Here is a 27,609-nt window from a genome sequence, read left to right as displayed (position 1 = left end):
ACATTCACCATGAAGAAGAAATCTCTAACTCATCTCTTCTTATATGCCCTTCCTCCCAAACCCTTCTATTTCCCCATCCTGACAAAAATGTCCCTTTGTTTACTGTGGGTATACTATCTCTTGGTCCTTCTCTTGTTTTTTTTGTTTTTAATTTTAATTTTTTTATTTTTTAATAATGGTACCGCACTTTTTATTTTCTTGTTCTGGGTGAATCAAAGGAATCAGTGGAATTGGAGTATTTCTCAATTTAACTGACATCCAGAATCGCCCCAGGCACACATTCAATTCTGCTTGGAAAGTTACTGGCTGTGCCTTCTTATTTAAATCACCTTACTTAGTCTACTTCAAGAAAAGGGAAAAGTTCCTATCTCCACGGGCTTTGGGTTTCTCACATTTTAAATAAAATCCTTGGGTTATTGCCATCAGCCACTCCCACATCTTGCCTCCCTAACCGTTTCCTGACTTCTACACAATGAAGTTAGGAGAAGCTACACAGTTCCCCCACCCCCCACCCCACCCCACCCCACCCCCAACGCACACACAGAGTTTCTTCTTATAGGCCTGCATTCCAAACACTCTGGAGGCCAACTCCCTGGTAAAAAAGCTTGCCTTGGGTGGATTTAGCCTACCTTAATGAACCACATCCAAAATCTGATATTGTGTAAATTCACAGTTTCCACTAGAGGGCACTATAACCCCACCTCTGACACCAATTCGTTGCAGAATGGCTTCTCCGAATTCTGGTGGTAGGGACTTCTATCCAACCCACTCACATGTTTCCACCTGATTATTCCTTATACTAAGCACCTAAGAAGAATTAGGTGATATAAGGACATAAGTAGCACTCCATCCATGCTCCTGCTCTCCAGCCCCTGGAGCCTAGGGCGAGATACTCTCACAATCCAGGCGTTCTTTCTCTTAAGATGTATGTGATTGATGGCAGATGTATTATTAGGGAAGTTGATGCGACTGTGCTGGATCTCTGCCAATGCTCCAGGAAAAGTCAAAAAGTTGTCTGGTCTTGGGTCATCATCCAAATATAAAGGCTCTATCAACCATGGCAGCTCCATCTCAGGACCACACTAGGTCCTATCTAGACCTAGTTCTTCTCCTGCTCACCACCAAGGTCCCTTCCTCCCTCCTACCCTACCCTTCACCCCAGGACCAGCTCTTATTGTTTTCTCTCCCCAGGAAAGTCACAACCAATCTCTCATTAGCCCACTCAAAAAAATGGATGGCTTAATGCTATTAGCACAGCTGCTTCATCTTAGAAAGACAAAAATGGGCAATTTTTTGTAATGAAAATGTTTCTGTGACTGCATCTTGCTAACAAATATGATGTTGCTTCTTACTGAACATTTTAAAATAAAACCCGACATATCTAAATATAAACATTCAAGATGGTGGCTGTGGAGGGTGCATGTTTTTAAACCAGACTGCCTTGGATCAAATCCTGGGCTTGCAATGTACCAGCAAGTTACTGAACATCTGTGCATCAGTTTCCTTAGCTGTTAAAAGAGGAAAGAGTTCTACTCCAGAGAACTGTCATGAAGAATAGAAGAGTTAATCTATTTATGTGGTGTCCTGCAAAACATGGGTGATCACGTGACCCAGGCTTAGCCAATCAGAGCCATTCCTCAGGATTTGTAAGTTCTTGTCTCTTTTCCCCTGAAATCACTAAGCATGCATGACATAATGGGCTGGGACCTGGGACCTGGGACCCTTTGCTGCAGTGCTTGCACCTGGACAAATGTCTCCTGGAGCAACAAAATACAAAGAAACTATAAGGGACGAAAAATAACTGTGTGCATGTGCGGTTGAGCAAATTATGGACAATAAGATACAAAAAGACCAAAGACCCACTTCTGAAGAGCCTGGAGCAAAAGCAGGGTGTCGGGAGCAAAAGCAGGGCACTGCACATGCCCCCTGCATTCAACAACACCAAAGGGGTGGGAAAACCACCCAAGCCACCCTTCCGGCTGGACCCCTGGACACACCCCTACCCTCACCTCATACAAGGACCAGCTCCCCCGCCTTGGGGAGTGAGCAACGGAACATGTTACTTGTTTTCTCTCCGCACTGCTGCAGCAGGGGCCCCAATAAAGCCTTGCCTGAATTTCTTATCTGACCTCTTAATTTCTATTGATTAAGGAAGTCCAAGAACCCTGGTGTGTAACAGTAAGAGGGCAGCTGCTTTTGGCCATGTGGCTTCCTGAAATGGAAGAAGCCTGTCTGAAGCAGAAGCTGTAGTGAGAAAAGGAGAGAACATTTGAGTCCCTGAATCTAAAGCTACTCTTTTTCTCTCCAGACCTGAGTCAATAAACAGCACCTACTGTGTGCCAGGCACTATTCTAAACACTTACAAGTGTCAGCTCAGCAATCCCAATAACCTAGAAGGGTACTGCCCGGGTACTGCACGTTAGCCATGAGAAAATTTGCCCAAGGTCTCAGACGGCAACAGCTAGGATCTCAACCTGGGCAGATGGCTTCAGTGTTGGCCCCCCACATTTGGGTCTGACAGTTCTTCACTGTGGGGGACCGACCTCCACGTGGAATGTGGAGCTGCAACCCTGGCCTCTACATGCTACATGCTAGTAGCACATCTTCCCCTCAGTTGTGACAACCAAAAGTATCTCCAGACACAGTCAAATGTCCTTGGGGGGAAGGGCAAATGGCCCCAGTTGAGAGCCACTGCTGTCACTCTGCTGCCTCCAAATTCATTTTAAATTGCTATGGTTGAGGCACCCAGAACCTGTGTTAGCCACAACTCAGGGTCACTCAATCTGTGTGTTCAATACAAACAACCCCACGTCCCTCAAACCTGGTTCACCCACAGCGCATTGCCAACAAGACCCTGTGTTGTCTGAAACCTCATGTCACCTACCAGTCTGTGTCCCCAAGTCTTCCTATCACCCACAGTTCTGTCACTGAGGCCGGCGTAGCCCACTACCTAGTGGTGTCCATGCCCTCTGTCACCAACTGGAGTTTCACGGAGTCAGGGTCGCAGAGCTCGTCACAGAGACAAGGCACACAATACACATGGAGACAGGGAGACCGAAACACAGAAGCAGGGGGCGCAGGGAAGCCCACAGAAGCAGAGAGACTCACAGAGACAGGGACGGAGAGAGGCCCGACCCCCACAGCGCCACAGCTGGTTGTGCTAAACGGGGTCACTGGAGACCCATCAAGGCCCTTCCCCCACCTCTGGATTAGACCTGGGGCTGGGGAGGCTAGAGGCTGAGGGTAAGGAGCTTAGACCCAGCGGGACAGCTAATCGCCCGCAAAAGGCCTCTGCCTAGGTCACCAAGCCCTGAGCAGCCCCACCCCCACAATCACTCCTCTGCTCCTCCCATCAGGTACGAAGCTGACGAGATCTCAACCCTGATACAGCACAGCCCATGGGGGCAGAGGCAAGGGGTCAGACCCTCCCTGCCTCCCCTCCAGCTCTGCCACCAGTAAGCCAGGAGGAGATGCTCACCAGCGTCTAGAGTGCTGGGCAGAGGAGGGCCCTGGACAGAGAGCTTGAATTTCCCACTGGATTGTGTTGGGAAGGATCTGGCTGAGACCAGAAAAAACCCTTCCCCGAGTTGAGAGACATGGTGGGGAGGAGATGGCCCCTGCTTGCCTGGATCCCCCAATCCACAGGGCCCCTGGACATGACCGGGATGAGAGGATCAGGCCCGTTTGGAAGCAATGAAAGACTTTAAAGCTGCCCCACCCCACCCCCATCCTGGCCTGGCCTGGTTGCTATGGTGATGCCCCAGTTGCTCCAGAGGCGGCTGCTGGTCCTTCGAGTGGGGGTGGTGGGGGCAGTGGATCCTGAGCTGAAGCGGGTTAGGGTGAGAGGTCAGCACTGTCTGGGAACATTCCTGACGTGGCTGGGGGCTGAGAGCCCAGGGTTCCTCTCCATTCCTGCTTCTCTCAGCCCACACCCCATCTCTACCCACTGCCCTCACCCTCCAGCCTCCGCTTCCTCTGCTGCTCCCTGAAAGGGGCTGTCCTGGAGTCTGAATCCACCCATATTTCAATACCAGGAGTGGGGTTCTGGTGTGACAGCTGATCCAAGAGCCCAGGTATGCAGGATCAGGTGGGGAGCTCAAAATGTTGCTCCAGTAAGGAGAGAAGGGAGGGTGGGAGTGGGTGGGGGTGAAGGCTAGGCACAACACTTCTGGAAACAATCCAGGCAAGACATCCGTGCCAGGGCTCAGACATGCCCTCAACACGCCATGAGCTTTGGTGGGGTCTCAGGGGCAAGGACCTAAATGTGGAGGCTCTGGTGCAGATCTGTGCTGCGACGTCCCTTCAGTGATAATGTGTTCCTAAGAACAATTGTCAAAGTACTAAACTTTAGATGAATCACCTTTGGAATGTATAAATTAAAAGAAGTTTAGGGTCAGTTATATTCCTAGAGGCTTCTCCTAACCTTTCTGAGGTTGAGTTTTCTTATCTATAAAATGAGAATCATAGTTTCTAGCCTGTAGAATCATTGTGAGGAGTAAATGAGAAAATGCACATAAAGTTCTTAACACAGTACTCAACAAATAATAGCTTTTTTAAAAGTGTGCGTAGAAACAGGAGAGATGGGATGAGCGGGAACACAGAGCCCAGCCAGCCAGCTGGCCGCCATCACCGGTCCTGGAGGCAGTAGCTACTGAGGGATCCATTTCTCTTCCCATGAAGGAAGACCAGGCTGTGCGGGGTGAAGGTGACAAGGTGCACACTCCATAAGGGAGAGAAAATGCCACCAACCACACCGTGAATATGCTGAAAATCTGTGGCTTATATGCATTGTGATGGAAGCAGTAACATAAGCTTATTCTCTAATAGTATAATACATTAATAATAACAATAAAAAGTCTTCTTTTGAAAAATTGAGATATAATTAGCGTATAATATTGTATAAGCTTAAGGTGAACCACATATTAATTTGGTACATTCATATATCACCAATGTGATTGCCATTGTAACATTAGCTAACACCTCTATCATGTCACGTAATTATTATTTCTTCTAGGGACAATTAATATCTAGTTGTTTAGCAAGCTTTTTAATACCACTTTGTCTTTTTTTAAGTAAAAATTTAATTCAACGGTTCTCAAACTTTTTGGTCTCAGGACCCTTTACACTTACAAATAATCGAGGACCCAAAAAGTCTTGTTTAAGTGAGTTTTATCTATTGATAGTCATACTGATTCATACTGATTTTCATACCCGCTTCTGTATTCAATCTGTTGCAATAAATGGTTTTGGCTGAAAGATGTGAAGGAAACAGGCTCACAAGGTATGTAGTTGGAAAAGGGAGAAGTTGTTTAATAGCCTTTTCAGTTCACTGTGGCTATTCCTCTTTGATATTACACCAAAACTCGACAGGTGTTGTTTCTTAAAGGTTAGTGACAGTGTGGAATCTGAAACTATATCAATGAACTGTTTATAGTCTGTTATACTAAAATCCACTGGCCTGTCTTGCATTTTGAATGGTTCTTTTATCCATGCATGATTCCGTAACATCATACCCTAGTCATTCGGAAAATATTGGTTCACTGAGTTATCAGATCTTCCAAACTTTGACACATTTCATTATAGACAGCAACCAGCAACCAACCGACCAACAAAACAAAAACCCAAAAAACAAAAAAGCCCATACATTCATTAATGTCATTACCAATCTCATCAAACTCAGGAAGCTTTCAAACTCACGGTAGCAGATGGAAGTTTTCCAAATTCTAATTTTCACTTGAAAGCTCTAATTGTATCACTGGCCACAGACACTAATAGTTTTCTTCCCTTGAAGTGACAGGCTCACTTCATTCACTTTTGAGAAAATCATGCCAAGTACCCAAGTCTGAATAACTTTTTTTGTCATGTGTTCTTTTAAGTGAAAGTAGCCATTCAGTGAGAAAAGTGACTTTCAGCTCACAACTCAATCGCTTTGAGTGCTTTTCCTGGAGGTAACTATCACACTTCAGTATGCATACTAAAAAGATGTACTCAAGAGTTGAGATTTAATAAAATTAATAATTTTGTTGCTTTATCCACAGTGAAACAAGCTCTTTTTTTCCCTTCTTTTTTTTTTTTTTTTTTTGTACTGTGCATGCATAGTGGCAGAGAAAAATACAGAGGCTGCTGGTACAGTTGGGAGTCACGTCTTGATTCCTACTTGGGTGCCAGCAGTTCTACCCACTGCCGCTCTTGTATCATCAGTGCAAATATCAACCAAGTGAAAATAGCAAAGAACAATTTAGTGGTGTTATGAACATTGTTTTTGCCTTGTGGATCCCCTGGAATGGTCTTCAAGACCCCCAGGGATCTGTGAACAAGATCCGGAGAATGAATAAGAACTGACACTCGAATTCAAATTCAAGAATTAGAATAGCCATAATTACTTTTCTTTTTAAATGATTTTTTTTTTTTTGGAGTTATCACTCAAAGTTTTATAAAATGTTCTCACAAATATCCTATGGAAAAAATGAAAGCCAACTCCATTTGTGGTACTATTTGCTTTACTTCCTCCAAAAAAAGTGGGGGAGAGGGGAGGATTAAGAACCGGGAGGCCCATGGGAGTGTATCAGGCATGTGAAGCCATCCATCATGTGTGTCATGGTGAGCAGACACAGTCCTGGGACCGCAAAGGCAAGTGATGCTGGGAACTCAGGGCCCTTGCTCACCTTCCCCCACACAATCTCGCTAGCTAACTGCACACCCCTCCACAACACAGTCACACACACACACTCTCTCTCTCTCTCTCACACACATACACACACAGAGAACTGGACTTTGCCATGGCTAATCTCACACAGCATAAATGACCAGCCTAACTAACCATGGTTACACTCACACAATACAATCATACAGCCACATCAAAGCCAACAAAAAGTCCCCACAGTCAAATACCCAACCTCATTGTGCTCAAGACCAAGTCACACAATTTTGTGTTCACAGTTGAAGAATTTCAGTGAACACATACCCATTCAGAGTTGTGCTCAAATTATCGGTACGGCACATAAAACATCAACTGGGTCACCATGTGACCATGTGTGCATATTGTTCACCAAGTAACAGTATAGGTTTTGGAGACTGGGCAACCTGGGTTCAAGTTCAGGTTCTACCACTCATTAGTTTTTCACTTTGGATAAATTATTCAACCTGCCTGAGTCTTACCTCTGGAAAATGGGGATAATCCCTACCTTGTAAACATGATGTGAGGAAGACATAAAATAACCAGACCAGGGACAGCACCTTGTCTGGCCAGATGTGCCCTAGGGATAAGATTGTAACTGCCATGTATGGCTTTTGTCACCAGAGGGCACCAGGGTTCCAAGATGTCAGTGGGGCTTGCTGGAAGAAACGCTTCCAGAAAGTCCAGGATTCTTGGGGAGTCTGGAGGCAAGTGCAGACTGGGGATGGGGATGTGTGGGGATGGGGCTGGGCTGCACAGACTCTGGAAACCCCTGCAAGGCCCAGGCCAGCCAGGTGTGCTGCTGGGCCAGGCGGGCACCTCGTAGGTAGGATCCTGATCTCACCTAGGAAGGAAGATGAGCACTTACTCTGTAGCAGGCCCTCTCCTGTGCCTACTTCACCCATATTTAATCCTCACAACAATACCGAGATCAATACTCACTACCGACAGTCTCCCTGTTAAGGAATATTGAGGAAACCGAGGTTTCACTTTGCCTGGCTATTAAGTGGAAGGTCTGGGATAAGAATGCAGGCAGCCATCGCTCTCCCAGGGACCCCTCCACCCCCTTCTTGGGGCTCTGCCAGGGCTCCCTGACCCCAGCTGTCTGCCCTGGAGCTCAGCCAGCCCCGGCCGACCCTTTCCCCTCTTCCAGCCTGCTCCCTGCCTGCTCCCTGAGCTAGCCCATGGTAAGAGGCTTATCAGGCACGTGGGGAAGACTGATAAGGCAGGGCCCCCCAGTACAGCCTTATCCAGTCTCGCCATCCTCAGCTGCTGGGAGTTGTAGGGTGCTGCCAGCAGGTGGAGCCCCACCCACTCGGGCCACCCCACACCACCCCTGCGCGGGGGCCCTGTGCCACTCCCCATAATGTCACAGCTCCCTGTGATGTCATCGTTTGTAGTCACATCATGGCTTTGTCCCTCCTTCAAGTCTGAAGGGGTTACTCAGACAGGAGCCGGGGAAGTGGTGTCAGACAGGAGCCTTACCCAGGCTCCAGGTCAGCAAGCTGGGCTGGGCTGGACTGGGAAGAGGGGGTGGTGTCAAAGGATCCTCCCCAGGGTGGATGGCTATTTTTGGTGTTGGCTGCTCCACTTATAGCCACTCCTTGCAATCCAAAGAGGCTCTGGGTTCAGTGGGGGCAGGGGCAGTGGGAGGAATTGCCCGTCCCTCTACAGGGCGGCTCCGGGTGTCCGCCTCTAGCTCTGAACCAGCCCCCTGCTCCCCATAGGGAGGCCTGATCCCGGGGAAGAGCGGCCTTCCATCCCATCCCTTAGGAAGGTAGTGAGGCAGGGTGGGAGCATAAGGATGGCCAGAGGGACAGACACGGTCAGGCTCGCTCTGACAGTCAGACACGTCCACTTGCTGACCGTCTGTGCTCACGGCCTCACCTCCACACTATCACACGCCAGCAGCCATCCATCCTCACAGCCAAGCCCTTGGCCACACGTGGGCCACAGACAGAGATGTGTTGCCCCACACTGGCACGTGACATAGGCACATGGCGGCACGTCTCATACAGGAGAGCAGGAATTCCTTTTCTCTCAGGGCTGAGTTCCTAGAAATCAGCAGAGTTCCCAGCACAGAGTAGATGTACATTCATACGTGGTGAGTAAGTGGATACTCTCTTACACACGTCATGTGACCGGGGCAGGGAGGGACTGGAGGAAAAGCCACTCGTCTCCATCCCTCCTCAGGACAGGATGGAGCATCCAGGAAGCATCGCTGCTGCTTCCAGCACCACCCCCAGCCCCGGCTTCCGTGATGGCCACTCCGCAGACAATGCCAGTCACTGAAGGGACCTGGGTCATCAGGGCCACCTCTTCCTCCCCTCCGGATTCCTTTCCAGTGAATTGGGACATTGGCACTCTGAGAGTTGGATGTTAGGAACATCAGGGGTCTAGACCTTAGGCGCCCTGGGCATTAGCGGGCTCTGGGTGCTGGGAACTCTGGGTTTCAGGTTCTCTGCAGTATTGGACGCTCTGGTACCCTTGGCACTGGGAATTCTGGATTTGGGGAGGTCTAAGGTATTTAGGAATCTGGACATTGAATGCTCTGGACATCAGGGCTGTACCCCAGACAGGCCAAAGTCAACGTTTCCAATCTATATGGCTAATTGTACCTGCAGCTGCTGAGGCCTAGCCTGGAACCCTGCTCTGATTTCCATAATTGGCTCATTCTGCCCCCCTGGACCTGGGCCACAGAAAGCATAACAGGATGGCCTGAAGGGCACATGGAGCCCAAGAGGCAGCTCTTGGATCTGGTACCAACCTAGCCTGCTCCCTTGCATTGGGAAAGGGCAGAGAGGGTGTCAGGCACTGACCACTGGGCTCCAAGTTCAAGGGAGGAAGAGTCTGAGAGCAGAGCCCAGGTGGGCTTCCGCAGCTCCTGAGACGGGGGCTCCAGGCTATAATGGAAAGCAATGTCCACCCTCCCCCAGCTTCTCAGCAGGCTCCCTCAGCACCCTTCCACCAAGGTGCCCAGTGCTGCCAGCTCCTACAGTGCCTTCCAGAAGTGGCCCATGTCTGCCCTTATCCCTAATCCCACCAGACATACACCGAAGCACACTCCCTGCGGCCCAACAGACGCCTTGCTCCTGCGGCCTGATGATGACAAGTGAAACCAGTCAGCACCAGGGGATCTAACGTTGGGCCCAGCCCTCCCAGGAAATAGCACTGCAGCTGGAGGCTCCTGAGACACGCCTTAGCCACAGTGGGTGGGGCCCGGCCACTGCCTGTCCTCTTACTGCCGTGCCCCAGGAGGAAGCAAGCCAGCCAAAAGCAGGCAACCCATCAGTCCTCCTCTCTGTCCTCTGGCCTGATCCCCCTACTCTCCCCACAGTGGCCCAGGCTGGCCATGCCCTTCCCACCCTGTGGGCCAGCAGCCCAGGGCAGGGAGCTCATAGGCGGGGATGAAGGCCATCCCAGCTCTGACCTGGGCTAGGCCCAAACCTGCCTCCCTTAGGGCCTCATCCTGGTTGGAAAAAAACAGCCGCTTTAGTCTCTGACTCGTGGAGACCGTTTTTCAAACAAGAATCTTTCTCACAAGCTTTTCCTCAGGATTCAACTCACTGGTGTGGCTGCCTAAAGCCCTTTCTAGATCAAGACGGGTAAAATACACACATCTATAAATCTCTCTATATGTATGCAAATATACTTTGTGTTCTGTCATCTGCCCAGCAAAGCCCATGTGGGTAATATCTCTAACTTTCCCAAACACCCCAAGGAAAATCTCTTTCCCCCACCCCATGGGCTAAAGTTGAGGCTGCCTCCCTGCCCCCAGATTAATCCCAAAAGCTTTTTCTCCCAGATAGAAGCTCAGAGGGCTGAACCCTGAGCACCCCTCCCCCTCTCCTCTCCCACCCCACCCCATCCCACTCCCAACCCCGGGCCCTGAGAGCCTCCTGGGGGTCTGGCTGTGAACATGCTAAGCCTCTCTCCCTTCACATGAGTCCCTAGGGTGAGGTGGCCATGTGGGTCCCAGAAGCTTCACTGACCCCTCAGTGCCCTCTTCTCAGGGCCCCTTGGCCCCCAGTCTACTGCTTCAAGGGGAAAGGAGGCCATTGTCCCACCCTCCCACTCTTCCTTGTCCCTACTCCATTCTGTGGAGCATCTTCCAACAGCCTCCATCTTGCCTTCCCTGTGCGGTGGTCCTTTTTGACAAGCCCCAGTGCGAGGGAGAGAGGGAGAGACCAGCGACAGACTTTATGTCCTAGCAGGAGAGGCAAGGGAATGGGGCTTGGATCACAGGTGCCCAGCCCCTGGAGTTGTGTGCACACACACACACCACTACACAGAGCTGCTGCAGTGCACACTTATTCCTCCACAAACACAGACCCACCTACACAAATCCACACGGGCCAGGGGGCACAGGAGCGACAGACTGCTCAGGAAGAGACAACACACACACATAAGACACCTACAACTCGTTCATAGGAGAATATAAATCACAAACATGCTATATCTACTAGGTTTGGGGACAAAGTAAAAATGAAAATAATCTTACTATTTAGAATAATGTCTCCAGATCTTCCCAGATCTGATCAAGTCTCTAATGTGAATATGTTATAAGTTCTGAGTCAGTAAGGTCCTGGGGAAGGCTGGTGGAATGGACTGTGTGTGGCCTGAGAGCACTGCTTGGCAGGAAGTGTCTGTGCCTGATACCTGCTATCTTGTTCAGTGCCTCTGATTGTAAATTAATAAAGTGGAATCTCACCTGTCAATTGATCTTGTGTGAGTTTGGCATGTGTGAATCAGCTTCTTGGAGGCTGACTATCCCCAAGGAACAAATAAAACTGGTTTCCTGGCCAGACAACAGTGAAGACAGACTCGGGATGCAGAGGAGAGACTGGCCCCTTTCCTGAGCAGATGCTGGGGGAAACATCGGTTCTCTGACAGCTAGTACTAACTGGCCCTTCTGCTTGAAAACTGGTGACTCTCAAGGTAAGCAATTGTGGGAGCCCCTGTCCACCAACTGCCAAGCCTTGCTGCTCAGAGGCAGCCTGGAACAATGTGTTTTGTATATTTTGCAGGACAGGAAACTGAGGCTCAGCAAAGCTCCCTTTGGCAAAGTCTCTGTTAGCTGGGACTGGAACCCAGGTACGGCTCCCCAGGCAAAGAAGAAGCAGCCCAGGTTGGTGTCTGCAGCATTTGTAATACAATGGCCAATGTAGGGTTGACCAAACCAGTGGTCAAAGGAGGGTCCATAGATAAAGGACCCCCAGCCCTCCAGTTCCAAGGAGTAGGACCCAGGCCTTAACCAGCTGTGCCCACAGTCCCTAGCGGCACTGCTCCAAAGGGAATGGAATTTACTCTGACTTCTCTCTAGGGGGAACGCAGGCGCAGAAGGCTGGGGGCCTGGCAGGCTAACTCCAGCTCCAGCCCCCCAAGTGCCCCAGGCCTTCTGGCTTCATTCCAGCCTAGCCCGAAGGGGACGACATCTGCTTCCTCCAAGGGCCCCAGCTGGAGGGCAACAAGGCAGGGGCGGAGAAGTGGGCTCCTTTGCGGAGCCCACTCCCAAGGGTTCGTGGGGATCAATCATCTGAAAGCTGGAGCAACTTGTAATTTCATTCCCTGGGAGGAGGAGCCTGAGAAGTCGGCCGGGGGGAGGGGGGCGGGGTGGGGGGGGGGATGAGATGGTGGGGCAGGGCGGCCAGGGGAGCTGTTCAGAGGGGAGGGACTTGGCTAGATCTCCCAAGCCTTCTCCACTCTTCAAACTTTCACCAAACTCTTGGCCCCCGCCTCCCCGAAACCAAAACACAACAAGCACAGGAGGAGCGGCGCGGCGGGGCGGGCGGACTCGCGGCGGCACTGAGCCTCAGGAGGCTGATGCAACTTTCCCTTTAAGAAAGCCACCTGGGCGCACCGCGGTGCGGACCCAGCGAGCCTGGGCCGGGGGCTGCAGCATGGTAAGGAGCCTGGGGGAATGGGGCGCTGCGGCCCGCGCCTCTGTCTGTACTGCCGTTCGTCTGGATGTCTGGCGGCTCCGCGGGGCTGAGCCCCAAGACCAGCGAGCGAGCGTGTGTGTGTGTGTGTGATCGCGCATGCATGCGGGCATCTGTGGGTACGAGTGTGAGTGCACTCACAGGGATGTCTGTCTCGTCGGAACGGTCGGGGTAGGTGCGCGCGTCTGGGTGTCACCGCTGTCACCAAGGAGCTGAAGCGGGAGGGGACGGCGGCGCGGGGCCGGGGCGGGGGGGGGGGGGGGCGCTCCTGGAGGAGGGGGAGCTGCGTGCAGACGCCGGTTGGGTCCCGGGCGGCGGGCGCGGGGCTGTGCCGGCAGCGCAGGAACCAGAGCGTCTGAGGCGCCAGTGGGTCTGAGCGCCAGGGGCCTGCCGGCGCCGGGAACCGCCGGAGCGGGTCTGCGCCCCGAGAGCGGGCTCTTGCTCTCCATCTCCTCGCCGGCCGCCGGCCGCCCAGCCTGCCTATCTGGCTCCTCCAGCCGGCCTGCCTCCCCATCTGCCCGCCCCCTCGCCGGCCCGCTGCGGGTTCCCGCGCGCCCGCAGGTCCTGGGAAGCCGCGCAGGGGGTCTCGGCGCCCCTCGGGCTGTGGTCCGCGGCTCCCGGCCACGGCTTTGGGAAGGGGCTACGGCCGCGCAGTCCTTTGGGGGCTGTAACCCGGGCAGAATCCGCGCCCTCCCCGACCCAACCTTCATTCCGGGTGCGCGCAGGGCGGGCCCAGGCGGCGGCAGGTGAGGGCAGGGGCCTAGCAACCTGGGGCGACCACCCCAGCCGGCGCCCCGCACCCCGGAGCCGCGGCTCGCGGGAACAGGCGGCGGGGCCAGGGCCGGGCGGGAGGGGGGCTTTCCCGGAGGGCCGGGAGGGGCCGGGGCCGCAGCCGGCTCGGGGGCGGGGCAAGGGGGCGGGGACCTGGGCGCCCCGGTACTTTTCCACGGCAGGGACCGGGGGCGGGGCTGCCGCCTCCATACCAGCCGAGAGGCCCACACGTGGCGGCTGATGTAACGCCCGCCCCCAACACCTCGCACCCCGATTAAGGCGGACGCGCCCCGCTTCGAGGAATCGGGGCGCTCCAGGAGGTGCTGCAGCTCCGAAAGCGACCTCGCCTCTTCCTGGCGTTCGGGGGCCTCTTCTCCGCCTGCCGGCAGCTTCTTAAAGGAACCGCGCCCCCTTTAGGGCCTGTTCTCCGCAGGCCACGCCCCCTCGCTGGTCACTCTTAAAGGAGCCGCGTCCCCGGCTCTCTGACAGCTCCCGCACAAAGCCTAGGTCTGTTTCTTTGCTGAAATAAGCCTGATGCTGCGGCCGCTAGAAGATAAAGGCTAGGGGGCGAGGAGTGGAGAAGGAGAGAAGGACCTGAGAGGTTAAAGAACCCCAAAGTGAAGGGACTGGAGGATAGCGGGTGAGGGGACTAGTTCTAGGAAGGGACTAATGGTCGACACTGAGCATGCCCAAATGTCTCCAAGGACCGCAGAGAAAACGCCCCCTTACTGGGCCTACACTGCGACTGAGGCTCAGTGCCCAGCTCTGGGGCCACAGAAGAATCACACCTCTGCCCTGGATGATCTCTCCAGCTGGTGGGGAAGGCAGATTTGGACACAAGTAACCATGCCGCAGCGGCAACGTGTGAGGAGCATGTTAATCAGATGTACAAAGTGTGCTTTGCGGGTAACGGGGAGTAGCCTGGAAAGACTGACTACAAATGGGAGGAGGAAGGAAGGCTTCTTGATGATAATGGCATTGGGACAGGTTTTGAAGATGGGTGGGGTATGTACAGATGGATATGGGGACAAGGGTGCTCAAGGAAGAGGGAACTGCCTAAGCAAAGGCAAGAACCCTCTGGGGATGCTGGATAGTCCCACGTGGCCACAGGTGGCTGCAAGTGGCTGTGGGTAGCCTACCTTGGCTCTAGGCAGAACTAAAGGCCCTCCCCTACTCCCACAGCTACTCCACTCCCTCCGTCACAGTGAATGGAGATTATGCTTCCTCCTCTATCCTTCTCCTAAGCTGTGAGGTCCTTGAAGACAAGGAAAGAACCTGTCACCTTTCCGTCCCCAGCGAGGACTCCAGGGCTTGGCCCAGATGGACCCTTAAAATTGATTGACCTGACAGTCCTGTTTGGAGGAGAGGAAGACGAGCAATGAGACAGTAAAGGTGGGCTGGGTCCTATGACTGCCCTCTCCCCATCCTCCCTTGGGTGGCTGACAGGCAGCTCCAACCCAGCTCACCCAACCCAGCGCATCCTCTCCCCACTCCAAACCTGCAGCATCCCCGGCATTCCAGTCTCTGGGACTAGCACTGGCTTCTTCTTCTTATACCGACAGAAACCAGAGACCCCTCCTTATCCTTTACCAGCCAAGTCCAATTCATCACCAAGTCTCCTACCAAAGTTACCTTCTATATTTTTCTCAAATCTCTATACCTCTCCCCCACCCCATCATTACCTTCCTGAACCAAGTTGTCTCATCCGTGGCCTGGCCCGTTCCTAATTGATTTCCTCTCTTCCTCTATCCCCTCCCTCCAGTCCTTTCTCCACACTAATCTAGGGTGATGTTTTCAAAATACACACTCCACCAATTGCTCCTCCTCACAGTTACAACTCTGCTTTAAAGACTTCAGTAACTGCCATTGCCCTCAAGATAAAGACCAAAACCAAGGCCCCAAAGACCCTGACCCTGCTTATCTATTCACCTTCATCTTTGGCCACTTTCTCCCTCGTTGCCTGAGCCCCTGCCTCACAGTCTTTCCACATATTATTTCATTTACTTGAATCGCTCTTCCTCTTCTCTTGCTCACTGTTGCCTAATCATCCCCCTCTGACTCTTAAACATCACTTCCTCAGGAAAGTCCTCTGTAACTCTCAGACAAGGCCAGGCCCCCCTGGTGTAGACTTTCGTAAAGAGGATCTTTCACTTTCGCACCATTTATCGTAGGCTTTAATTATACACATTTGAGTCACCAGTTTCACTTGTTCCCCCAAGCCTGTAAGCTATAGGAAGGCGGAGACTGAAGAGTTCTTGGTGCCCAGCAAAGATCTGGCCCAGAGCAAGCCCGAAATAAATATTTGTGGAATAAATGAATTGAATTGTGGCCAGCCCTAAATGCCTGCTGAACAATTTAGGCTATATCCTGTTGGATATGGAAGACTATTGGAGGAAATCAGAGCTTTAGGACTTTGGGAAGATTTATGGATTGGAGGGGAGGGAAAAGTGGAGGACTTGTAGAGTCAAAAATTAACCAGAAACTTCAGAGCGTGCAAAAGAAGTATGATTAGCCCCATATTCCAGATTGGGAAAACTGAGGCTCAGGGAGGTTAAATAATTTGCTCAAAGTCACATACCTATTGAGTGGCAGAACCAGTTCCTCCTTCCAGGTCCCAGAGTCCAAGCTCTTCAACACAAGCCAACCTGACTCTGACCCACGTGGCACGGATAGAGAGCTTGTCAATAGTGGCCCATATATGGGTTAGGGGCAGGCCTGGTACCTGGGTAATGTGGATGCCCAACCCCTAGAAGAGGACCTGGCCTATCGTAGGCCTTCAGGTGGTACTTTTTGAATGGGTGGTTGGGGCCATTTAACAGAAATGGCAGAGGCAAGAGAAGCAGCAGAGCTTTACACCAACTCGTTGTCCTGGAAGCAGCCGCCAAGCAGTCTTTTCTCACCTGTCAGCACCCTGAACACTAAGGTTGTATTTGCAGTACTCAGGGATAACATCCTGCAGCCTAAGTTCTAGGACAGTGTCCTCAATTTACTCAGCTAACCAGAGGGCGCAATGCCCAACCCGTGAGGTGGCTCTTAATGCCATCTGCTGTCCTTGCTGTCATCACTGTCACTATGATTTGTTAGCCGAAGAGGGACAGCTTTGAGGACAATGAATCTGGAGGGAAGGGTGTGGTAAGTGAGGACGAGGATATGAGCTTCTAAGGGAGCATACCCCCCTCTTCTTCTGACAGCCCCCAGAAGACCAAGGCCATGAGCAGGGACCTCTTTAGGGAACAGTGGGGGGTAGGAAGCCCAGCCTGGGTGACTAACCAAAGGGGAATGGTCAGAAGTCACATGCCTGCCTGGCTGGGCCCTGGGGACAAGGTTATGCAGGACACCTGGTGGCCAGGGCAAAGGCCTAAGGTAGCCAAGGGCTGATTTGCATAGGCAAAGAAGAGCTTCTTCCTCCTCTTTTCTAGCCTTCCAGTGACTTCCTGCCCTGTGGTTGAGAGATGGCCCTTGAGGTGGCTGTGACTGGGGCAGAGTGGCACAGAACAGCCTTTGGCATACAGTCTACTCCCTGAGAGGACCCAGAGAAGGCCCCAATCCTTCCTAGGACCAGGCCTTATGGAGGGTGAATGCCCCTGTCCATCTGACTCTGGGTTTTCCTCTCATGAGAGAACTCTTTGAGGCTCCCCAAAGGTTGATTCCACTCCCATGACCTGTCAAACACTGCCCCCTCTTCCATCTGCATCCATCCAGCATTGAACTTGCAGATACCAGTAGTCACATGGCTGCGCCTCCCGCCTCCCGTCTGCCTGCTGCCCCAGCCTGCTCGCCAGCCCCACCTTGCCTCTCAGGCTTCCTACGAGATCTTGAGCTGACCTGGCCCCTCATTCCAAGGCCTCAGCCTTACCCGTTTCCCTTCAACTCAGTTCCACCAACACTTTCCGCAAGCTGAGCACCATGCCAGGCGCTGGGCACAGAGGGGTAAATGAAACACATCCAACCCCTCAGGGAACTGGCCAACCCATGGTTGACAGACATAAGCAAATATATCTAAAATGAGTTGATAAGGACACTGGTAAAAGTCTGCACAAAACACAAAAGAGGAAGCAATCTGTTCATTCTGGGGTCGAGTGGGGGCAGTGTCAGGAAAAACTGCAGAGGAGAGGTGGCGCTTACGAAGGGTCCTAAAGGATTTGTAGAATTTCACCTGGCGAGCAGGAGGGAAGGTGTTCTGCAGGGGCCCGCCTGAGCACGGGCACGGCGGCATGCCCACTCATGCTGTGTTTGGTGTGCCCGGAGCTTCTGGTCCAAGTTAGTGACATAACAAGCCCAGCTGCCTGGAGCCCAAGCTGAGTGGCACCAGGATAGGGAAGGAGCATCCTGGCTGCCTGGCTGGGGCGAGGTTGGGGAGCATGTGCTGATCCAAGCTGACTCCCCTTCAGGGGAAAGGTTGCAGCCATTCACACAGACGATGAAGGAATTGGACCCTGTCCCAGTTCTGTGTTCATTTTTTATCTTTTACAGAATTGGGCATCTGGAGGGTCAAAAATAGACCTTTGCCCATTGGGACAGGAAGCCTGGAGACCAAGGGATCCAGGGGAAGGGTTGGGAGAAGAGTGAGGTAGGAACTGGATTGAGGGTCATCCAGAAAGGAGCAGGATGGGAAATGGCCTGGCAGGGGGTGGACCAGGGCGGGAGGGAAGAGAGGGCCTGTGAGCCCGGTGGTCTGGGCCCCACACTACCTGTTCTGGAGAGCCCTGAGGGCCACACACGTCCTGCCCTGCCTTCCCAGGCCAAATCGTCACCACATTCTCTGCTCTCTCCACAGCTCTTGAGGCCTTTGCTCTGAAAGGTGCTAGAAACAGAGCCTGTGAGTGTGGTCCGGGACTGCAGAGCCCCTAACCCACCACCACCATGGTAGGAAAAGGTGCCAAAGGGATGCTGGTGAGTACAGGGACCAGACTGCAGGGAGGAGGCGGGGTCGTGAGCACCGTCCCCTCTGGGGCCTGCTGTCAGCTGCTGGCCCTGGCAGGAGGGCCTAGGAAGCTCCGTGGGACCCCAAGTCTGGCACTGCCAGGGCTCCTGAGTGCTAGGGCTGCCCCAGGCCCAGGTGGGCAGACTCTCACCCAGCAGGTTAGATGTTGCCACGGCTCCAAGCCCATAGCAGGGCAGATTCCGCCACAGAGCCCAAAAGGCATGGTGGTAGGCAAGAGGCACACCTCCCACCCTCATCACAAGATACCCTGGAGAGAAGGCTGCAGTCGGTCCTGCTGGGAGGGCTGTCCTGTGGCTGACACCCCGGCACCCCCAACCTTGTGCTCTGCCTGCCTTGGGGAGCATTCAGTATATGCTGATCAAGGGGTCCTCAGAGCCTGTCTGATTCTTCTCTTCTTCCACTCTGAAAGGTAACATAGAGCATTTCGTTTTGAATCTTCTCCTGAGGGCTCTCAGAAAACCTCCTTCTCCCCCTACCCCAAGCCATGGCTCCTCGCTGCCCACTGCCTCAAAGCACAGGAGAGGCAGTGAGACACAGCAGCAAGAGCAGGGCCGGCTCATTGATGCACAGAACCAGGAAAACGCCCCAAGGGCAGTGGCTGTATCCCTTCTCTTGGGATCTTGCCTCAGGAACCAGTGACACTGGGCAGCTGTCAGGGGAGGAAGCCAGTGACAGAGAACGGCCCCTCCCTCGGCTCCTCCCTCCCCTCCATGGATTCTCCTGTTGCAGTTCTCATTCAGTGAAAGATCAGTTGGCCTAGGGTCTCTACTGAGCCCTCCCCAAACAAGCCCTGTTCCTCACGAGGGATTTCTGGGACTCAGGGTGCTTGGTCCAAAGGAATGGTCTGGGGGAGGGAACTGGACAGTCATCCTCCAGGCTCAGGACCCTCTAACCTGCCCCATCCTGAACTTCCAGCGTCCAGGCCTGCTCTGGTCTGGCCCCCTCCTGACTGGAACAAGTCTGAATGAACTAAGCTTCTCAAAGTATTCCTCAGCCAACCTGAACTCTGAGTGCTCAGATGGGGGCAGAGATGGAGATCTCACAACCTGGATACTTGCTAGGGGTGGATGCTGTGATAGAATCAAAAACGGCCTCACTCTTCCCGGAAATGTTGGAATCGTCATGGGCCTGTTGCGGGAAGTGAGGGCTGGCTCTGCCTCTCCCTACACGGAGATTCTGAGTCCCATGAAACTTAAGAAACCCTCTAAGTACTCATCGGCTTCTCTACTTTCTCTGGAGTAACCCTGAAAGGACGGAGGCGGGCAGGCCGGAGAGATGTGGGACCCACATGGCAGCATGAATCACAGGCCCCAGAATCCCTGCCGGGGCTGAGCTTCCCGGACCCTGGGCTCTGCCGGCCAGCAGGCCAGCCTGTCTGTGGAAGGGAATGTTGCCTTGGGACACCCGTTCCCAGCACCAGGATGTGCCTAAAGATAGCTGGGGCTTGGTTTCCTCCGTGCCCTCTGACCTTTGACTTCTGCCCGCCACTGCTGCGTCTGAGGCTCCACAGCATGTCCCCTGGGCACCCCCAGTGGTTGCTCGAGATTCTATTCCTGATTCTCAGTTCTGCTTGTGACCTAGGGCTACGCTATTCTCGGGACCCAGTTTGGAAGCAGTTCTGCCTCCATTCAGTGCTTGTCTCTAGGATGTAGCCTCTGAGGAGCACCATTTCTCCTCGCTAAGCTAAGCAGCTGCACCCGGTCTTTATTAGGTGCCTGTGGTCCCCTAAGGGCAGATGACTAAGGATGCTCCTTCTCTGGGTGCCATGGTGGGGCAGAACAGAAGGTGTTGAGGGCCATGCACACAAGTCGGTGGCCCTTGGACTGTCCCAGATCTGTGAATTCTGTTGCCATTTGTGCCCTGGTAGGGTGGGAGTAGGCAGCTGCCGCCTGCCATGGGGTCCTCATTTCCACCCCCCTTTGCCCTAGGTTTGGGTGTGAGGATATGGGTCCCCTGGGTCTCTTCAACGTCTACCCTATGTCATCCTTGGAGCTTCTGCCGGGCTCTTCAGGTGGCAGGTGCCCTGTGGAGGGTGAGCCACTTCCCAGCACGTGCCCAGGCCCACATGCCTGCCACACGTGTCCCTTCCCCCACCCCCCGCCCAGATGGTCTCTGCCAGGCCAGCTCAGCTGCCTCCCTCACGCCTCAGCAGCTCCTAGGACAGGGCTGTGCAGGAACCCAGCTGGCCGGGGTGCCTGCAAGCCTGCAAGCAGCTGGGATGCTTGGGGCCACTGGGGGTGGGGGGTGGGGGGGGTCCTTTCGTGGAGACCTAGTGCCTCTATACACATGTGAGGCCGGGCTGCCTGGGGCTGGGAGGACAGGGCACTGGAGGAGAGGAGCCCAGGACAGGAGAGCCCTGCTGGGTCAGCTTTAATCCCACGGCCTCACACCAAGTCCACGAGCTGGCCAACTCAGTCCCTTCCCCTGTGCACATTCCCTACTCATATAGCATCTTGGGCAGAAAGGCCTTGATGAGCTTCACTGACTGGCTCTCCCCACATCTTCAAGTGCTCCGGTTGCTTCTGCCACCGGAAGCCTCATGATAAATAAGAGCAGACTCACCCGGGCTGGGCCCTGGTGCCAGAGCATCGAAATCGTCCTCGCAGGCTGCCTGGGGCTGCCCCACCCCGACCTGTCCTGTTATGCTTTGACAGGAGGGTTTGGATACTTCTTGTCTGTAGCAGCCATCACAGGACCTGGTGCACAGTGGGTGCTCACCCAGCTCAAGTCCTGGCAAGTGACAGGTGCTCAACTAGTATGGGCTTGACACATACTGGGAGCTCAGCAAGCACAGGGCTTGGCACACACCAGGCCCTCCCTTGGTAGCGGGCCTGTCCCTTACCAGCCACTCACTTAGCATGAATCCCAACATGTGACAAGTGCTCGGCTAGTACAGATGTGGCACACACTGGGCACTCACTTACCACAGTGCCAGGTGCACAGTGGGTGCTCACCCTGCTCAGGGCTGGGCATATATTGGGTCCTCACCTGGCACAGAATTTGGCATGCATGGGGCAGTCATCTAGTGCAGGACCCAGCACACCACAAGGGCTCCCTGGCATGGGGCTGACACACAGTGGCTGCTCTCTTAGAGTCTGGCACACAGTGGGAGCTCTCCCAGCATTGGACTTGCCACACGCTGGGTGCTTTCCTAGCACGGGTTTGGCACACAGTAGGTCTTCTCCTAGCTCTGGCAGTGACACACAGTGGGCATCCTCCTTTTATAAGGCCTAGCACAGAGGAGGTGCTCTCCTAGCCAGGACAGCCTGAGCAATGACTTAGGTCATCAACTAGATGATCCCAGATGCGCAACTACCCCCTCCCCAGTGACATGGACAATATCGAGATCCAGAGGAAAAGGCCCAGCCTCCTCAGGCTTCCTCTCCGGACCTAGGATCTGCCCTCCGTTCCCCTTGGTCTCCCTCCCCTCCCCGGCCTCCCTGGAGGCCACCTACTCAGTCCTGTGGCCTCCCCTCCCCTCACACAGCTTCCCTGCAGCCCCACCACCCCCAACACTTCCCACTCCTGGCTCAGCAGGACCTTCCCTCGGAGTCTCAGGGCACAGCCAAGCCCCTAGACTCCGTGGTCCTCTGGAGCAATGCCCACACTTAATAAGAAAAGTCAGAGGCGGGGTTGGGGGAGTTGGCCTCCCTGAGGGGGCTGGAGCAGCTGGATCCCACTAATGAGGCCTCATTACGGCCAGGACCCAGCTGGGCTGCTGCCGCCTCCAGTCCCCGTGGCCAGAGCCAGAGAAAGCTGTCCGGCCAGGGCTGCCTGTTCTGGGCACCCGGCCCAGGCCAGGGCAGCCAGAGCCCAGAGCCCACCCTGGGTGGAAGTGAGCATTTGGGCATCATGGGTGACTGGGCCTTCCTGGAGCCACTGGCCCAGCCAGGGCCTTGGCCCTCAGTCTGGGCTCGCAGGAAGTCAGCGGAGCGTGTCTGGGGACCCGGCTGCATGAGGCTGGCCCGGGGAACGGCTCAGGCGGTGGGATCTGAGGCCATTCTTAGGAGACTTGCTTGAGCCGAGGTCAGTCCCCGTCTCCCTGTTTTCTCTCCCCAAAAGGGGGACAATAACATACCTACCTCAAGGGGCTATTGGGAGGACGAAATGAGTGTATGTATGTATATAACTTGTTTAGGACAGCGGCTGGCTCACAGTAAGCACTTAGTATGTGTTACCTATTACTCTTGTTAATAATGCTTCCTAGCTGCAAAGACAGGTGGATATTATCCCCATTTAAGAGATGAAGAAACTAAGACCAGACATGTTAAGGGACTTACCCAAGGAGATATATATAGCGAGAACTGCCAGAGCTGGGGTTTGAACCCAGGCCTGTCTGACTCTAAAGCCTTTGCCTTTAAAAAAAAAAAAATGTCATCCTGCCATGTTCCCACTGGGGTCACCTCACTTACCAAACTCACAGGGAAACTGTCCTTTACATTGGAAACTGTCCTTTCATGCATGCTTCCATTTCACAGATGTTTACTAAGATCCTACCATGTACCAGACCCTTTGTCAATCTATCAGTTTCCAGAAGGAGCTGTGCCTTCCCAGCACCAGGACACTTGTGCCCGCCTTCCTGGCCACCGATTGGTGGGGTCTCAGCATCCACTAGAGACTGACCAGAGAAGAGGGGTTGGATGGGTCTGAGTGACGTTCCACCCCAGCCATGGTGACACCTGCTGGTGTCACACACTCCCAGAGGGAACACCTCAGGTTCTGGGTGATGCGTTCCAACCCTCAAGGGTCTGTATTCTGCAGCCACCCTCTTGGCTAATGCCATCTTTCTTCAGACAGGTGACAGCGCAGTTCACTAGGCCAGAGCTTTTTTGCGTGGTCAGTCACATTCTCTCATGAGGACACTCCAACATCTTGGCGGGTTAGGGGTCCCCAACTCCCAGGGGGATTGCTCCAGGGCCCATCACCCCCCAGCCCACAACACGCTAAGAAGTCTGAGATGCTCTGGTAGTGCCCTGTGGGCTATGCCCCCGTCTCCCTGCCCCTTCACCATCTCTAGTGCCCAGTGGTACCCAACCACCTTAGCAGGAGCCCACCAAGTGGCAGGCCTGTGTGCTCAGAAACATCTGGGCCTCAGAACCCACTCTAGAATGGGAGTGAGCTACCCTCTCTCTCTCTTTCGCGCTCGCTCTGCCTCACCCTGTGGTTGTGAGTGTGTGTGTGTGTTTTGTTCCAATAACTTGCTGGGAACAAGGGAGAAACAACAAACCCCACGCCTCACTCTAGCTGTGGAGCACCCGCGCCGGGCTGCATGGGGACTGGCCGGAGGGGGAGGGCCAGGGGAGGGGGTAGGCAGAGCTTCGGGAGGAGATGAGGTGAAAGTAATTGATGCTGCCCAGCCGGCAGTGGAAGAGGCAGGGGATGCGTCAGTGTCGCCCGGAGCTGGCAGAGGTGTGAATGAGCGGAGGGGACGCGCGCGCTCCGCTCCAAGTGCTCACCCTGGGATGGCCGCGGCTCAGGGACCTGTGGCCCCCTCCTCCCCAGAACAGGTCAGTCACCTTCCAGGAGTTCAAGCCCCCTCTCTGGTGCCAGGCAGACTGGGAGGCAGGGCTGGGGATGGGGAGAGGGGCTGAGTGGTCTGTGCCAGGGAGGGGCAGGCACAGCCAGCCAGAGAGACAGACACCAGCAAAAGTGACCCAGAAAGTTGCAACTGTGCAAAGGAGCAGGAAGAGTTAGCTGGGTGGTGGGGGCACGGGGGAGGAGAATGGGGGTGTGAGGGCTCCCCCAGCCCAAGGACCTGCTGAGAATCTGCTCTGTGTATCAAAGCTGCATTGTCCCAGCTCCCGGGGAGACGGGCCGGAGGTGCCCAGGAATTGTACTAATCAATACAGCCCCATTGTCTGTGCACGGCAGTTACTCCTATGGGGAGAGTGGGTGAGGGGGCAGGGGGACTTGGTACATGGGCTCTCGGTGGTGAGGGTGGGGGAAGGGGACGGGGCCAGATCTCGGCTGGGAGGAGAGAGACCCCATGGAATGTTGGCCCGTGTCCAGGGCAAGTGCCTGGGTGGGGTGGGCACCGGTGTGCCCTCATCCCTGGAAGCCAGGGATGAGCGGGGATGTCAGGCACAATGGGGCTGATGGCAGTGAGGCAGAGGGGACTGGGAAAGCCACCTTCCTTCCCTGTAGAGCATCCTGACTTGACCTTCGGAAGGCAAGAGAAGGAATGTCCTCTGGGGAGACGTGGGTTGGGTTTGGGAGAAGCATTATGCAGGGTTGCCCTCCACCTTCAGGACGGCCAGGGTCAGAAACCAAAGCCGCTTCCCAGAATGCTAGCCCGCTGCCAGCCGACTGGAGCAGAGGCTGCTCACGGCCGCCACGGTGTGGGACAGGACCGCTGTGCTTCGAGGCCGAGGCAGAGCCCACCCAGCAGCCCCATCACCACTCCCAGGGCCTGGAGTAGAGCCTGGCATGCCTGGGATGCATCTTCTGTCTGCTGCCCACCATCCTGGTGGGTCACTCTCTGCTGATCCGCGCTCTGCGACGACGCGGCACGGGGCACGGCCTTGCCTCTCCCGCCTCCTGTGTGAGGGCCTGATCTCCTGACAGGTGCTCCGAGGTTTTCCTTGAGCAAGAGGCACTGGGAGCCCCTGCAGACGGCTCAGGCCTGGGGTAGATTTTCCCATGGTCCTGCTCCTCCGGCCCCAGCCCTTGACTCTTTCCCATGACTGGATAAGTGAAGCCAGATGAAAGATGGAAGGCTGTGTCATGTGGCGCAGGTGCTGCCTAAGGACCAGCCTGGCTCCTGGATTGACTGGACGGATGGGAGAGAAATTGGGGAAACAAGAACCGAGGGGTGTGAGGAGGCCATGGGGTCTCCCGAGGCAGCCACAGTTTACGGTCATGGCTGTTCTGCCTGAATTCCCCACTGGGACTTAGAGAAAGTCACCAGTGATCTGGATTTGGCTCAGTGTCAGTCTGGGATGTAGGGTCTTGCCCGTTCTCCTCCACAAAGTTTGTCTTGGATGGGACTTCGTCCCTTGAGCAAACCCTGGGGCTGCAGAGTCCTGGACAAGAAGCCTGCTGGATCCCAGCAGAGCCCGCCCTGCCTGGCCTGCTCCAGGAGTCCTCAGTGTCCACCGAGAGCAGAGGAGAAAGCTCACAATTCACAGAAATATCCCGTGGACACTGCTCTCAGAGGGCGGAAGTCGAGAGCCAGCACACAGCCATTGCCCTCGGTAGAAACCTGGGCTGCCTCTGAGTCTGAGCATGAAGAAGGGCAGGGCGCCCCTGCTGTGGTGGTGGCGGGGGTGGTGGCGGGGGTGGCGGGGTGGTGGTGGTGGTGGAGGCGGGGGTGGCGGCAGTGGTGGAGGTGCTGGAGGTGCTGGAGGCGGTGGTGGCGGTGGTGGAGGTGGAGGTTGTGGAGGTGGTGGCGGTGGCGGTGGTGGTGGTGGTGGCGGCGGCGGCGGCAGCCACTGGGAGCTGGCTCTGCAGGCTTGTTTCCTCTTTACACGTTGCTGCAGTTTCCAATTTTTTTAATGATAAGCTTATAATGCTTTTATAATCAGAAAGAAAGCAATAACAACCTTTTTTTTTTTTTTTTTAACTTGTTTAGAAAGCCAGTGGGAACTAACGGAAAATACAGGAGAGAGTCAGAAATAGCAAATTCCAGGCAGGGCAGAGCTACAGAATATTAGGAGATCTGTTGAGGTTGTCTGTCTCTCCCCTGATTTTATAGGTAAGGACGCTGAATGTTGACAGGGGAAGCAGCTTGCCCAGGGCTGCTGGGGGAGCAGGCTCTAGAATGCTAGGGTTCTAACACCCAATGCAGGGTCCCGCCCTGCCAAGCCCAAGGTGTAGGGGGAGATCTGGATTCTGCCCTCAGAGCTGAACTGCCGTAATTCCAGGAGCTCACCCAGAGCAGTGAATAAGCAGAGGGCAGAGGGCTATGGAAAGGACTTATGTAAGTGACTGCTCGGCAGGGGTGGGAGGATGTGAACCCAAGACAGTTCCTTGCGCAGGCGTGAACACTGCTGCCTCAACGACCCCTTCTAAGGGTAAGGGGCATTGAGGGTCTTATGTGTGTATGTCTCTGCATGGCGGGCGTTATGGAAGATGGTCAGCCAGCCCACCCACTCAGCTGTGGAAGGCACGCCCCACAGCCTGCATCCTGCCTGGCCCGGGGCAGCTTGGGCACAGGGCAGGGCAGGGCAGGGCAGTCCCCGCCCTGGAGACCACCCACCGGGCCTATGGTGGGTGAGTCCGAGGTGAGGGTGGGGGCTCTCCAGGGAGCCAGAAGAGGAGGGAGCAGCCCAGAGGGGCACCAGGCCACTGTGGTTTAATTCACCACCCAGGTGTGAGCGAGGGAGGGAGGTTGGGAGGGGGCAGCGAGGGGCAGACAGTGGGAGGTGGGTGATGGGCAGGAGGAGCCTGGAGCCCAGCCAGTCGGCGGGACTGAGCTGGGTTAGGCAGACGGGCCACCAGTCTGGGTCAAATCACGAGCACAAAGAAATTCTTCCGTGGGCACCTCAGAGCCAACAGCCTCTGCAGGGACAGTTAATATGTGACATGCTGTCCACCCAGCAGATCAAGAAAATGGGAGGCCTAGAATAGGGAAAATTATGCAAGGAGAAAAAAAGTGGTGCAGCATTGAAAAAGGTTCGCCAGCCTTGGGCATCGCTGCCTGGGAAGGAAGTGGAGGGGAGTCCCCAGAGGAGGGCTGGAGGAGGAAGGGAACTAGAGCCCCCAGCACCCTCCACAGAGGGACCCGTCCCTCCAGTATGCTTGGAGGAAGGTTGGCTTTCTCTGTCTTTTGCTGAGTGCTGTGCCCTCACCAGCCAGGCTACCTACACATTGCTCGCACTGGAGTTAAAAGTCAGAGGCCCGGAGGCCTAGCCGTGGACCCGGCTCCCATGGCAGCATCCCGTCCGCAGCTCACAAGTGGGGCACTGCAGGGCCAGGGAGCAGCAGGCGGTGCTGCTTCTGCTGGGAGCGCCTCCACCACTTTCAGGGTGTCACTTCAGCTCCTTCTGCACAGCAGGTCCCTAGTGTTGTCAGTTACTTCCCACCACAGCCCAATCCCCAGTTCCAGGCCCCTGTGCCCCAGGCTCTGGCCTCCCCAGGTCACGGCCGGCAGGGCTGAACTGGTTAGCCCAAGGTTCAGGGGTGTCCTGCTCTTGAGTGGAGCGACCACTGGCTCTTGACGGCTCAGTCAAGCAACTGCCTGTGGCACCTGGCTGGAGGCATCACCACCCTCCCTGCCCCCTCCATGCCGGGGAAGGAGCAGACCTCAGAGGTCCAAGTCTGGTCCTGCTGCACTTGGT

At 54.7% G+C, this 27,609-nt stretch overlaps 1 protein-coding gene across 12 annotated transcripts in view; it reads left to right on the top strand.

Moving 5' to 3' along the window:
• The first annotated feature begins 12,347 nt into the window (after positions 1–12,347).
• Positions 12,348–27,609, top strand: part of SLC6A9 (solute carrier family 6 member 9) — a 32,844-nt gene continuing 17,582 nt past the window's right edge. For 4 of the 12 annotated variants that reach the window (XM_057708388.1, XM_057708347.1, XM_057708360.1 and 1 more), the window contains exons 1-3: positions 12,351–12,579; positions 14,683–14,778; positions 18,164–18,279. Coding sequence is in view for 4 of the 12 variants with exons in the window: in XM_057708347.1 (XP_057564330.1) it covers positions 18,250–18,279 (30 nt within the window). In the remaining 8 variants the exon portion in view is untranslated. Of the gene's footprint in view, positions 12,580–14,682; positions 14,779–18,163; positions 18,280–27,609 lie in introns of all 12 variants that reach the window. The other 8 variants (XM_057708394.1, XM_057708354.1, XM_057708374.1 and 5 more) reach the window with 5 other exon arrangements.

This window comes from Hippopotamus amphibius, chromosome 1 (genome assembly GCF_030028045.1).
Source record: "Hippopotamus amphibius kiboko isolate mHipAmp2 chromosome 1, mHipAmp2.hap2, whole genome shotgun sequence".
NCBI classification, from domain to species: Eukaryota; Metazoa; Chordata; class Mammalia; order Artiodactyla; family Hippopotamidae; genus Hippopotamus; species Hippopotamus amphibius.
This window is presented reverse-complemented; position numbering and strand designations above follow the sequence as displayed.